This window comes from Onychostruthus taczanowskii, unplaced genomic scaffold (assembly GCF_017590055.1).
Source record: "Onychostruthus taczanowskii isolate IOZ18803 unplaced genomic scaffold, ASM1759005v1 scaffold68, whole genome shotgun sequence".
NCBI classification, from domain to species: domain Eukaryota; kingdom Metazoa; phylum Chordata; class Aves; order Passeriformes; family Passeridae; genus Onychostruthus; species Onychostruthus taczanowskii.
This window is the reverse complement of record NW_024504566.1, coordinates 2,204,054-2,219,271: the sequence shown is the minus strand read 5'-3', so window position 1 is coordinate 2,219,271 and position 15,218 is coordinate 2,204,054. Positions and strand designations below refer to the sequence as shown.

The window sequence follows — 15,218 nt, the reverse complement described above, 5'->3', positions numbered from 1 at the left end:
ATAGACTGTCCTGTTATCCAGCTGCCATTTCTCCAAGGGGCTCACTTCCTCACAGCCACACACACAAGCCTGAGTGTGATTAGCAAGGTCAGGATGTCCCCAGAGAGGACAGAGGTCAGGACCAGACTGCCTCTACCACACACTTTCATTCTGCCTGGATCAGAAGTGCTCATGAAAAGAGGCAAGTGGGGAGTAAGTTGCAGGAAGCAAGTTGCTAGCAGGAACTTCCTTTGCTATCCTTTTTTCTGGGGTTAATAACTGCAGACAAACAACCCACCAAGTGTGCCTGTTTCCTGCAGCAGCAGTGTGTGGCTTGTTTCCACAGCAGCTGCTGTGCCGTCCAGACCATTCTGAGGATTATTGTCCCTCAGATTGTTGACACATGGTCAGCTGGCCTGTACTGCACCTGCAGGCTTGGCAAACTTAACAGGGAACCACAACACATGTGGCTTTACTTGTCACAAGAAGAGAGAGACTATGTAGCTGCCTAACCTGAAAGACTGAGTACTGTATCTGCAAGAGAAAATTTATTTTGGTTCTTGGTAAAAATTGGTACTCTCTCAGACTGCATCTAAAACAAAAGACTAGTGCAATATTTTATCATTTCCTACCCCTAAATATATTCCACTTAAATTATGTTTTCATGAGCTTAATTGATAGCAACTCTTCAAGGAACAATTTTGTAAAATGAGGCTACTTCTTCTTAGCCACAAAAAAATTTGGCACACATCAATGTGTTTCTTGCTTAATCATTTTAACTAAAGAAAAAAAACCCACAGAAGTTGAAATTTTGCACAATGTTTACATTATTATTCCATATATGCATCCCAAATACAAAAAGCTCAGTATGGAATTGTGTCCACAGTTCATTTCACATATGTCATAAAAGTTTGTGTTCGTGATACTGGGGTACCAAACATAAAAAGACAGTTGATTGCTTGTCATGCCTTTGCAATTTATTCATGACAGGTAAACAAAACCTTTTTTCAATCTCTTAAGTTCACAGATTGAACTCAAAATGTGCACTGAATTTGGCCAAATAGTGCGTTGATCAATAAATGTATATTGACACGTATTAACAAATCCATTTTCTAAATTACAGCACCTGGTATAATTGGAGTTTGCAGGTTTTGACAAGGGGAAAACCAGAGCAGTTCTTGTATCTTCAATGTGAGTTTTAATAACTTGGCACTTTTCATCTTTTCAAATTTATTGCAGACATGATGCATAATCTTGTCAATACAAGTACTAGAAAGACTAGTGTTCAGCTTTCTTTCTCAATTGCTGTGCTGCTTGAAGAAAGTTGAACATAAGGATGTGTTTGCAGTATCAATTGCTAAACAAGTTGTAGTATACTGTTCTCAGAATCTAGAAGATCCCATTTAAAGCTAAATATTCTTGGTCCTTTTTGCAATTGCAATGCAAAATACTTATATTTGAGTACAAATGGTCTTCACCAATAATGATTCAAAAATGTTCCATTTTCTCTTTTTATTATGCAAAGAGACTAGCAGAAAATACTATCCTTCTCAGATTTGTTTTCATCTGAACAAATTGTATCCCCTTCTATATTTATCTTTAACATGTTTCATAATTACACAATCCTCAACCAGGGACTTAATGTTCAGATACATTATATCAGATATTATATATTATGCATGAAAACTGGTTCATTTTTTATCGTCCAATAATGATCATCAAGATGGTTCATTATTCATCAGAGAAAAATGAACTCTCTTCATATTCCAGTCATAGTACATTTCTGCCCTGATCATATACTTAGAAGTCCATTGTCTAGATAAATGTCTGATCAAATATGACCAAGCAAAGGAATTTTCTGGAGAACCAACCCTTTGCATGATGTATATGCTCTTTCAATTACTACCTTTTAATTGTATGTTTTTAGCTCTTTCTTACTTTTCTGGTCACAAAATTAACAGACACAGTCCAGAAGTTAAGTGATGCTGTGACAATGTCATCATCCAACTTGCAGCTGGAAATCAATTCATAAGACTACTGCCCACTAAACCCCAGGTTCTGAAAACAAAAGATGCCAATTAAATGATAGATCTGTTAGCTATTTTACTATTATTTCACAAGTAACACCAGATAATGCACTAATTCTTGGCTCCACCTTACTTCAATTTTGTTGGATACAGCATGTAAATGCATATATCAAATCATTCAAATCCTTCCTCTAAAAACAGTGAAAAGCACCAAAAAAAGGGAAAAATGAGGTTGAGGGAGAAATGAAAAACACATTTAATTATATCATATGCTATATAATATACTCTATATATTTTATGTTTTATCTTATGTCCTGTGAGATGTCATCTAACACCTAAGACTCTGAACATATTGTAGTAAGGTTTCTGTGTTCTAGTGTTTCTACATGGGTGTACCATGCAGAATTTTATTTTTGTTGAAAATCCTTTCTGTAGTGTTTGATTTCAGATAAATTCACAAATGCATATTTCTAGTGTAATAAATATGTATAAATATAAATTTAAATATAGTTTATTATTAAGTCAGCTACTTAATAAACTACTTTACACATATATTAAGGTCATTGAAGGCCTAGGCTGATGGAAAAGCGAGTGCTAAGATGATCATTAAAGCTGTACTTTTGGAAGTGTATTTATCAAAATGGATTTGAGAAATCCTTATTTTCCACAAGCTAGTTTTGTCTTGCAGTAAAAAGCTTGACTGCCTCTGGAGAACAAAGCAGCCACCCTTGTTGCCTCTGAGCTCACAAGTCTTTTATTCAACCTATGTAAATGTCATTGACAGAAATTCCTAAAGTTTCTCTCCAGAAAGCATCATAACCTATATGCTGCAGACAGCAGTGAGCTAAATACAATCTTCTTTATGGCCTGTCATGTCCTAAGGACTTCAAGTCTCGCATTGCTGTATACAGAGAGCAACACAAGATGCAGCACAGGCTTTGGGATAAAACAAAATCTTCTTGGTGGCCCCAAACAGCAGGAATTTGCTGGCAGATTCTGCTGCACATGGGCTTGGGATTAATAAGGAATGAATATTGGGAGGTTAGAAACCTGTTTTAACTATCCTTTTCTCTTACTACTGTAAAACAAAAGTTAAGGTCTGAGATAAAGATCATGTTTGTAAAAGGTACTTGCATACAAACAACTATATACTTTTGAATAATACTTTCATTTCTGTCTGTTTACCTTTTAGAAAGAGGAAACCAGAGAGGAAAAAAGAATTTTTCCCTTAGTTTCAGAGTTATGGAAACTTTACTACAGTTGCGTGAAGAGTGAGTCTTTTGGCTCCCTTCAGACAGAGTTCTACCCCCAAAATAGAGAAGGATTACTAGACACTGGCCTGTTAGCATGCCAGAGACAGAGCTGAGATTTTTGGTAATTTTGCACAGCTTTTGAATGCTGCAGCTATGTAAAAGTAGATCACAGTTCTTCTCCTGACCCAAAGTAATGCATACTCTGTTCTGCGAAGACCTTTCCTACAGCATGAGGTAAATTGTGCAGGCAAGAGGGCTGTACACTGCCCATTTCCACCTCAAACTACTGAATTGTGTGAAATACCAAAAGCAAACCTTCATCTGACATTTGTATAACATTTAAAACAGCAGTGGCAGTGATAACAAAAGATACTTCCAGCTGCAGGAAACAGGCCTGAGGAGTTTTGAATTTGTGCTTTTCATATTTAGTTTTTTTGCAACTGAAACAACCGAATGACACAATTTCTTACCTAACACTTTTATAGTATTGAAGGAAGACAAAGAAAATATTAGCTCACCAGTTTTATTTTTGAGGCGTCTATAATTTCCTCAATAGCTACTGACTGTTCCTTCTCCTTCATTTTTCTTTTTTGTTAAACTTGTAAATGATACCAGAGAGTGCTAGACAGAAGTTTATATACTTAAGTGAACTTTGATTCTTCCTTGGACTTTAAGACTAATCTAGTGTAGAATGTGATTGAGAAAGCATTTTCATTGATGTTATGCAGCCTTTTCAAGTTAGCCAACCTAAGCAAATGAGGTTGTTAATGTTTACTCTGGCCCTTTCTCTAAAATGGTTTTGAACTTTAGCAGATTTTATCAACATATAAGGGTTGCCAAATTACATCAGTATTCACTAAATAAAAAATACTTGTGATTATGCAGTAGGGGGCTGCCTAGATCAGCAATGCTACATGCACCTCTAGTGGAAAGCTGGTTTTATTTCATGACTGAATAATTGCAGCACTTGTTGAATAAAATACTTTGGAGTATACCTACTTGAATTTCTTCTTTCTGTATGATTTCTGAGAGTGGGACAGACAGCAGCTTTTGCAATCCATCCAGATGGTCATCATCAATATTTAACAAATAATTAATACAAATACAAATTATTAATGTCATGATGAGAAACTGTGACCTCAAAGACCTTATAATAGCAGTGAGATTTTGCAGACAGAGTGAACTATGCTTTTCCCAATAAATAGTGTCTCCCTAAAATCAAATGCAGAGTTAATAGATTTAATCAGAATTTGTACCAGCTGCAGTTAATAGAATCATAAAAATTAAAGAAGGAAAACATCTATCTGTCCTATCCTGATCTACTCCCTATCTGGTTTTTTTCCAAATGCCAAAGGAGCAAAACAAATACAAGCAAGCCATGCAGTGGCAGGATTTTCTCCACAAGCTCTTTTCCTGCAAGGGTGGCACAAGTGAAGCAATCCCACTGACTTGACTCCCAAGCAGACTGGAAATAAGCAGTAGCTCCCAGCCTTGGTAGAACAGTGAACTATGAGTATATGAAATGAAAGTGGAGCAGTGAAGCCTCAGAAGATCCCTGAAGAGGTGACCCATTGCAAGGCACAACATTTACAGAGTATTGCCACCTTTCCCCTGCCCAGCTGTTTCCCCAGCTCACAGCTGGCACAACCCCTGACTTCCATCATGCCTAGGTGTCTTGGCTTCACTTCTCTGGTACTGGGTTAATTCTTCTTTTCTCAACATTCTTGCTGCTAAGCAAGATAGTTAAAGAATGTTTTCTTTAACTATCCCCTCTTCACTTCTCTGGTACTGGGTTAATTCTTCTTTTCTCAACATTCTTGCTGCTAAGGTCATTCAAGGGGATAGTTAAAGAAAACATTTCTTAAATATTACAAATAAATCATAGTATCATAGAATGCTAATGGGTTGGTATGGACCTTAAAGACCATACAGTACCAACCCTCCCTTCCCTGGGCAGGGACACCTACACCTAAACCAGGTTACTCAAGGCCTTAATCAAGCCTGGCCTTGAACACTGCTGGGGTTGGGGCATTCACAACTTCCCTGGGCAACCCTTTCCAATGTCTCACCACTCCCACAGTAAATAATTTCTTCCTACATCAACATGGAAACACTTTTTTCTTGGCTTTATTTGGTACTGGATGTGGGAAAAAATTGAATGAAAGGTTTTTCATGAAGTAGCTTTCCATTTTCTTCCAATCTGAAATTAACTGCTCCATTTAGTTTAGTCATTCAGAATTGACTACTCCAGCAACATGAAGCTGAACAGATTCAACATACCAGCAGCTGGGCCTCTCCTGGTAGCTTTTTGAAATCCAATTTCATGGTAGTGCTGTGCCTGAAGCATTGCTCTGCAACTACTTCTTAGCACTCATTGCCAGCCATCTAACTGCTACAGAGCTTCTTGCCCCTGGCTTCTTCAAAATCAGTCCTGAAAGCTCATGTTTTGTGCACCAGAAAAAAAGACAACTTAGAATCCTTGAAAATGTTCACAAGATTAAATTATTTTTCTTGCTGATGCCACCCAGGTCTGTTCAAGAGAGACCTGTGCCATTGCAGAATATTAACTTCCTCTCACTTTATTCTCATTCCAGTCAACCACTCAACCAGTCTCAACCAGGAAACCTCCTAATGCTTTTGCCATAAGTTTTAGTGGACTGCATGTCAAGCAGTGAGCATTATCCCAGTTGTGCAGTGATTATTTGGACTGCAACAGGTTTTTCTGAATAAAAGTACTGGTAAATTGCCAACTATTTTTATACAGAGATCTCCATTGTAGTTGCTAGATTACTGGGTACTGGTAGATTACTGGTGAGTCCTAGGGCTGTATATGTATATTACCAAAACAAAACAACATTTAGTACAAAGAAGTGATTAATAAAATCAAATGCTGTTAAATCACACCTTGAAAAGCACAGTGACTCTATTTTTTAATTCTGCTCTTTCCTCTCTTCTCTGTGACTAACGCTCTGAACATCTGCTTTAATATGTTTCTTAAATTTTTTTCTTTGCTGGTATTAAACACAATGTAGAGCAGAGCTTTTTACTACCTGCCTTAAACTATAAATGGTAGTATAACATGCACTTTGTATTAACAGACCTAAACGTCTACACTTCCTGTGTTCTGAACATTTGGAAGTACTAATATACTTTAAATTCACTACAAAATGGTAAATAGACTGTAAGGATTTTGAATGAACTTCTGATGAAAATGAAAAGCATTTACTTTTCAAATGTCTGTCACCATATCTGACCTATGTGACAATAATTTACTTATAAAACTCACTCATGCATTATTTGTTTCATTTTTTTTTAATGATTCTTATACTGTCAGGAACAAACTTGCTGCTCCTGATATGATATTTAGAGAAAAAATATTGTCTTATAATAAACAAATACTCTGCTCTCTGTTAGTTAAAATCTCCTAAAACTAAATTATTACAACAAGGAAAAATTACTTTAAATTGATGCCATCTTCAACTATGTCTTTTTTTAATTAAATCTTACCTTCTCCATAATGAACAAACAGTTATCACTACATGAAAGTTCATCAGAATAGTTATGATTTTATTTTTTATGCTTTATGAACAAAGATATAATTTGTTTTACAAATTCTTTCCGAGGAATCAAGACCTCTTGCATGTAGGGAAAACTGGTCTTACATTTTAACTGAACTTCTAAAAGATTGTTTTAAAAAGTAGGTTTCTGCCATTAAGGTATTCTGAAGAGCAATAGAAAGACAGCCAGAATATTCCCTAGTTTAAGCAATTCTTAAGTGACCACCCAAAACAAGACAGTTTCATGAAATTATAAATTTGAGTCCAAACACAAGCCAGATAATCCACTCCTCAGAAGCTGTAATTATTTTAATGAGAGATGGAGGAATGTTCTTATTTTCACTTCTCTGATTCTACTAATGCATAACTGTAATTCATTAATTCAAGGTCAGACAATGAGCCTTTGAGCAATTATTCACGAGTGGTCCCACAGAATCCAATGTCTTCATTTAATGTGCCATTAAAATGGTACATGGGTGCATTTAACTGAAGTAAACATTAGTTCACTGCAACACACAACAGGTTGCACCGTAAAAAGTGGAAAAATTGCTCAGCCACTGAGTAAGCCATTGAGAACACTGAGACAGAAAAGCGGCATCACAAATTTATCTTTTTCAAGAAAAGATTTTGCTGAAAAAATACCTGAGCCTTTTACTGCATTCTGAAAACCAAGTCAGCCCATTTCAGAATTTCAGAGATTACTCTGAACAGTTTGCAAAATCAAGACAATCTCAAGCAAGGAAAGTCTAAAAAGAATTCTAGAAATACTTAGGAATTATGCTGGAGAATTTTAAAGAGAAAGCCAAAATCAGTCAGATACAGAGGCAACTCAGTGTCACCTGTAATCCCACTTACTCTACGTTTGTGTCAGCCACCTCAGCAGGCACCTTGTGCAGATGTCAGGGCTACTATGGGCTCTTGCCTGAAGTGCAGCACAAACCCAGCACATCTCAGGGGAATTAGGTGTTCTCTCATTCTTGATCAAGCCTCCTAGTCTAATACTCTTGTAATACATATGTTTGGCTCAGATAAAGAAATTTCCTTATGTTTAATGTGATAACGAAAAACTAGATATAGAAAAATTATTTTCTAGCTATGTCTCTATCTTTTTCTATTGCACAGCTCATGACCAAATTTTGCTGGCAGATTTAGGATGTTGCCTGAAAGATGGCTTAAAACCAAGTGGTATGAGCTAAATGCCTGAGATCATCTCCATATGGCCAATTCTTTTGTGTATTTTTAAAGTACGCAATGCTAAAAGAGAGCAGCAGAAACAGAGGCACCCTTCAATTTCCTCACACTGATGCAGTTTGCCTGCCTTGCTGAAGGCAGGCTTTATTTTGCCACTGTATTGAACTGAGCAATTTGGAAATTTGTGCTACTCCCTGGCTTACTAGCAGCCTGCTGATTTCCTCAGCACAAATGAAAATCCAAAGACTATTACTTGTCTCAGAGGCACTTCAAGAGTCCCAGATCTTTGTAAATACAATACCATCAAGGTCTAAAAGACATTGCATATTTCCTTCCTCATCAAGAGTAAGGTATTCAATAAATTTTAGAGACAAATGTCCTTCAAGGCTGAAGATAAGGGCTAATGAACCTGGAATTAGGACAGATTAATATCATCCAATTTTAAAAGGTTTTGAAGGGAGTATGACTTCCACCCAAAACCCAGAATTCATGCCTCTCATCACCATCCCACGCTATCATACCAGAAATTATCCTCCCCTGCCTCACATTAATTTGAGCCAAAATATTAATTCACTCCCCAGGGACCATTTATTTGCTATGTTCTGTCCAGCTGCAACAATTCTGTAGTTGGCATGCAAATAATAGGTGTTCATGGAAATGTTAATTGGCATTAATGCTGGACTGTGGAATGGGCAACATAGAAGAGTAGAGGTCTTGTCTCCTAAGGTAGTTTTGGAGCAATGGAAGTTCTGTAAATCGGAAAAAGGTGTTCCTCAAGAGGGAGATAAAGAGGAAGCACCTGACTGTATTCTGATGTGCCCTTGGTGGATTGTCAAAGCTTGTGACAACCCTTCTGCCTTCATCAGGGAGAAGTTCCCCTTTATCAGTGTACAGTTTAAAGCCCTGAGGACAAACAGTTCCGGACATCAGATAAAAAGGGTAGAAAGGACAACATACACTCTTCTGTAAAGTGCATTACAGGTATTGACATGTATTACTTCCATAAGTAATAACACTCTATGTGGTTTTGTGTCCAGAAAAGCTCCATCCTTCCTCTTCAAATATATAACATATATGGAAACATAAATAGCCTTTGTTCGTCCTCTCACATTTATTCACAAAGAGACATCATAAAATTGAAGTTTGTTGCATTAATTCTTGTGAAAAAGTAACATTCTTTTTATTTGTCCTTGAAATTATTCAACTGAATGCATCTTGTCTGTATGAAAATCCAAACCTAGAGCCTTGCTTCAAGATAAGGCACTGGAGAAACAACTGTACCATAGAAACTATTATATGGGGATGTTTTGAAATTTTTTTAGTTGGGGTAGAATGATCTTCAAACAAGGCTTTAAACAGCCTTCTAGAGTCCAGAGACTTTTTATCCTTATTATTTTTAGCACTGCACAGACATCAGAAACTCCAGTGGGTTATGCACCAGACATTTCACTGGGCTAGAACCCCAAATGCTATTCAGACCACTTAAAACAATTGTGTCTCACCACACCGGTGCCCTTTTCTGTAATAATTATTGACAAAAAAGCAATCAGCTGAAGAGAAAGAACAGTCCACTGATACTATTCCTTAGTCTCTGAGCTGTGATGTGCTTGAATCACTCAAAGCTTTCTAGTATAAAAAGCAAGATGAAAGTCAACAAAATACTTACAGTTCTTTGCATTAGTAGAGGAGTTTCAGAACAACCTATCCCTTCATCATTAAAATTTGATTCCATATTGATTATGTCTTCAATAACTTCTTCCATCTGATAAAATAATATTTTAAGACAAATCAATACAAATAATAATGGAAAAATGTTATTTTAAAATATAGAGGAATTAATCTTGAATATCTATTACAGCAATAAAACAATTATAGAAGTTTCTGTCTTACAATTCAAACACTTCTATACAATATTCACATTTTTTACTTCTTGTGAAAACAGTTGTGGTTTATCAAGATACATCTTTCTCTTAAACACCAGCCCACGCCAGTATTTAACCCCTTATTGCAGCACCATGAGGAGATGACAGGAATGCATTGTTAAGCTGTAACTGTGACCTGTCATGTTGATCAAATGTGTCATATCCACAGGGCATTGCTGCATTGGTGCAGGAAGCCTGAAAGGAACCTGTGGTTCTGCAATGGCATGAGTCACTCAAGGTTTGGTGCTACATGCTGCCCTCCTGGGCAGGTAGAGGTTTCTCTGTTTAGCAGTACACTGGATATTGTTCCAGACAGCCTTCTGGTCTCACTTTTGATCTCATCTGAGCCAAAACTGCTGAGGCAGATGGAATAGCTCAATAATTACTAGGTATGAAACAATAAGTACTTTGAAGGCCTATAGATTCATATAGATTTGGACAAAGTGCAACATGAGTTTTCAATGATAATTATGGTCTGGTTTCATTCACAATACAATTTTGGGAGAGATCTCATGATGAGCATGTCACTTTTAACTCTACTATCTGCAGCTGTTGGAAACTGAAGGAATTGTAGATGGTCCCATGCAAAAAAGACATGGGACCTTTCAACACACAGTTTTTTGGCCACATGGCCCAGCACAGCTCATACATTCATTCATCTCCCTCTCTAAAACCAGAGAACACAGAACTACTGTGCCAGCAGTTGTGCCCAGACTTATCTAGAAAAGCACCATCAGGGCCAAAATCATACCAAGAAATGCTGGCAATTAAGCAATATGAAAGAGTGCAGTTTACTGCACCAACCTGGGTGTTGGCTCTGTATTGTTTACTAATATATCTACAGCCTGCTCTCAACCACAGGGCACACCCACATTAAGAAATTCCACTGAGACAGCCATCCATCCCCCCTGAGTCTGAAATGAGATTGTCCAAATCATTGCAAAGCTGCCAGGATCTTGCCAGTGCCAGGTATCACCCTCCCATCTCCACCAGGACAGAGAGTGGTACTGGGCAGGCTCCTGATCAGACCCAAAATGCCTGAGAACGGTTTCAGCACACTGCATTTTGCTAGCCTGGAGGTGGTCACATAGGTGTCCACAAAAGCCATTGAAAACAGCATTTTAAAGTAGCTCCAGTAATCCATAGACCTGACTTGAAATGTCAGTTGTCAATGCAGAAGGAATGGAGAGGCCCCAGATGAACTTTCCAGGAAGCTTTATGGGCTCCCTCATGCTTAGCTCTGTGAGATCCAAATGCTTGAATGAGTCATGGTGTATTTGTAAGATTCTTCTGTTCTATTAAAGTCCAAGACATACAGCATCTCCATTTCTCATTTCTCTAGGAATTCCCCTCTTACCCAATAAACAGTCTCTTTTGAAATCTACTGAAGTATTAAAAGCCATAATGACCTACATCTCATACTGGCTAAGGACCCGGCATCGTATTATAGCTGAACCTCTATTAAAATCAATGGTGGTACTAAAGTTAGCATATCTTTGCCAATTTACTCAAGATAACCCACATAAAAATATAGCAGCTAACTGAAAAATGAACGAGTGATTTTTTCAGTTATGTATTGAAGGTGATCTGTATTTTTATGCAGCTAGGTTAATACCTTCAGACAGAAACAACTGCCATCTGGAAAAAAGGATGTTTTTCTTTGCAAAGTGCATATTCAGAAAATGTACAGCAACATATGATGTATATGTAAAAAGATGCAACAGTACATTTTATCTGACAGCAGTCTAAAAGCTTGATCCTGCAGTAAGGGATCTTACAATCGACGAGGGAACAACCCACATAATTCAAAAGGATACAGAAAGCAAGTGCCATAACCCCTCGAAAGTTAAGAAAGTCATGTCTTGCCCACTTCTAGTGCAGTGTGGGTGATGTAACATTTTTGTGGAAGTAGACAGAGCCCAGTTCCCCTTTCTCCACCCAGCTCTGCCCTACCGCATTTTCGTGTTGGCCGCCGAGGGCCAGCAGCTTGGTGACAGGGCTGTGCGGAGAGCTGCTGGCTGGAGCCATGTGTCCGCTCCGCAGGACTGAGCTCACCCCCACCGGCTGGACCGCGTGAGAGTGGGACAGCGAGAGGGTCTGGCTGGACAGCTTGGCATCAAGGGTCAGGTACTGCTTCACCTGGTGCCTCTGGCTCTGCTGTATGTGGTATCTAGACTGATTTTCCAAGTGTGTTTGTACCTGGGAAGGAAGAGAAATAATTGCTGAAGTTTCAAGATGTTAGTATCAGTATTTATACATATGCTCACTTAAAAATATTTCAAATCAATAGATTCAGCTTTAATAACACTTGGATAGAATTGTTAATTTTTTTCAGTTTTACACACTGACACATATTTTATTTCTTTACCATTTTCCCCTTACGCAGCTGAACAAACACTGAATAATTATAAAGAAAAACAGAATTAGAAAAGATAACCATGTTCCTGAGAAAAGACCAGAAATATGCTGCACATTTTTCTCAATTAAAAGTGATCTTTCTTGAGAACATTGCAATCAAATCCACATGCATATATGAACTCTAAAATAATATTGACTCTTTTGTACATGAAAGAGTAAATAAATGCACAGAGAAATATCATCCAGCCAATTTTAAATAATAACAGTAGTAGACATTCATTCCCACCTCAATCCTGGTGATAAGTACAGTCACTAAAATGAGGCATTGCTGTACTTTGGCAATAGCGTCCAAGCTGTAGTTCTGAATGGCTACTCACTATCCACAAGCTGTGAAGACTTCTTGAAAAGGATTGGGCTTCATAAACTGAGTGGTCATGCCAAAATATCTGATTAAGACTTTGGGCCATCCTTTGATTATAGAGATTGACAGCTGCTACTTCAAACAACTCCCATTTCAGATCAATGTCTACATTCCTGCAGTTTAACTACCAGAGGAGCACTGCATACAAACACCTCACTGGCATTTCAGCCCTGTGGCTCTCTTGTCTTCCTATGGCATGACTGATAAAAAATGTCTTATCATAAATTTTTCTCAAGTGGCCTCTGTAAGCACAATTAATATTTGTTAAATAATAGCAAGAATTGCTTTGAAAACATTGAGGACTTTTTTCTGAAAAATATTTAGTCATTTAAACAAAGTTCTTTTTGATTCCCCTAAAATACATAAGCAGAGATAGATAGCCATAAAATCAAATTTCATTTGAAGAAGTCATGTTTTCATACATATTGCAGTACCTACTTTATTTTTAATCATTAATGTATAATTTTAATTATGTTTCTTTAAACTAGTTTTCCATTCATATAAAAAAGACTAAGCCATGCAGTAATGAATATGAGATTAATTATTTTGATGTAAACTCTAAAGTTATTAAATAAAATTACATTAGAATATTGGTATAAAATCCTAAATACACTGTATTTTCCCCTGATTTATATTAGGAAGGTATGCATAATATATAAGTTTGCAAAACTTTCATGTATATTTGGGATTTACTCACATAATTGTCTTAGCTTGGATTTTTGTGATAGTTTTAGAAAGTGCACAATTCACTGTTAGTTTAAGCTCTGATTTATCATGTGTAAGGATACATGTAAAATCATAAATAATTCAGATACTTATGCATCTATTTAGTCCTTCATACTCAAGCTCATATTGAAAATGAAATACTCAAGCATTTTCTTAAATGATAATCCAATGACATCTATCACATGCTAGTTTAACCATAATATTATTTTTGGGCAAAATCAAATATATTAAGGGAAAACAAATATGTCCCATTGGATGGCTGGAGGAAGGATTCTCTGTGCACCCTCACTGTCTGCTGCTCTTTCAGAAGCACCCAAGGACAATTCATGGTTGAGCTGGACTGTACCCTCACGGACAGAATACACACAAAGTGACACTACCCAGAGCCTTGCAGTACCTAAACTGATGGAGATCTCTTTCCAGCAGGGCAGAACTCTGCAGTGAACAGCTTTGAAAATACAAATTCTTTATGTGGCATAAATGGGAGTTGGATCAACACAGAGGAGAGAGACAATTGCATTTACTGCGTTTCACCCCTACTAATTTTTTATCTTTAATGAAGCTGATGAACTCCTTGTAACGAGCAATGAATTTCTGCCTTAGAATTTCGACAGGCCTACCTGAAGCATAAAATCAAAAATGTCATATACCTTCAAATCAAATGGGAAACAGGAAAATTGCAGTGTCCAAGATCTATACTACCTTGTTTTCAATGTGGTTTTAATAAGGTATTTTTATAGGTCTGCTACAAGAAAACTGCTGAAAAGTCAATGGCTTGCTTTTTTTTTTTCCTCTGGGCCCCACATTGCTAGTGGCAGACCAAAATCTCTGTGCATCCTGTTTTCTTAGTGAACCACCACAAGGCCATCCCACTGGGCAAAGGGAAGATCTCTGTAAGACATTCAGCTAACTGGTGATTAGGTTAAAAACAGTTTATCAGAAGTGCTTATTTTGTATGATAATCTTTCAGTGATTGTATCCTGTCCTGAACGTACACAGGCAGAAAAAGAACGAAAGCTTTGCTGACAGGATCTATGTTGCTGTGGTTTTGCAAACCTCTCCACCTCTTTACTGTGGCAGTTAGTCATTGCAAAGCAGAATTTTTGAGGTTAAAAATAGATCTATGCCCTGATTTTTATCTTTATGTATTCTAAATAAGTCTTAATACTCACTGCTAAAATAAAGCACTTTTTAAACTCAAATCACTATGTAAAGACAAACCAGATCATACAGTGTCTCATTTTTAAGTATGACTGATTTATTCTCCATTGGGACGTTGCGTGATTTCTCTTATCTTTTATCAGTGGTATGAAGGTAAGTTTCAACTTAGATTTACTGAATATTGCAGATGACTTTAACACTTTTAGATAAGTTTTGCAAAAATTGCAAATGTTAAACTTTGACCTGATTTTGAGTTTCATTTTAATGATGAACAAGGAGCAGTTAAGCACTGGCACACCCAGTTGCCCTGAGAGGCTGTGGAATCTCCATCCTTGGAGATTGTCAACACTTTTCTGGACAAGGCTCTGAGAACTGAAGAAGCGAAAGAAATCTAAAAACAGACAGGGATATTTGAATTAATAGTCTATACATGGAAACTATAAATAACCATTATCAAGTCTGGTGAAAAAAGGATGGTTTCATGTTAGAAGTTCAGTGAAATAAATGCAAAAAAAGCAAAAGACTGAAAGATGAGTTCCACATAAAGTAATCTCACAAGTAAAATAACAAGGATCAGTACAAACTTAGCTGCTCAGAGACCCAGAGACCTTAATCATGGGCAT

At 37.1% G+C, this 15,218-nt stretch overlaps 1 protein-coding gene across 2 annotated transcripts in view; it reads right to left on the bottom strand.

Annotated features, from left to right (window-relative positions):
- TFEC (transcription factor EC) overlaps window positions 1-15,218 on the bottom strand; it is an 87,969-nt gene that overhangs the window by 23,741 nt on the left and 49,010 nt on the right. For both annotated transcript variants that reach the window (XM_041421041.1, XM_041421042.1), the window contains 2 exons: window positions 11,883-12,128; window positions 9,674-9,769 (listed from right to left, as the gene is read on the bottom strand). In XM_041421041.1, the coding sequence (XP_041276975.1) occupies window positions 9,674-9,769; window positions 11,883-12,128 (342 nt within the window). Of the gene's footprint in view, window positions 1-9,673; window positions 9,770-11,882; window positions 12,129-15,218 lie in introns of those variants that run through there.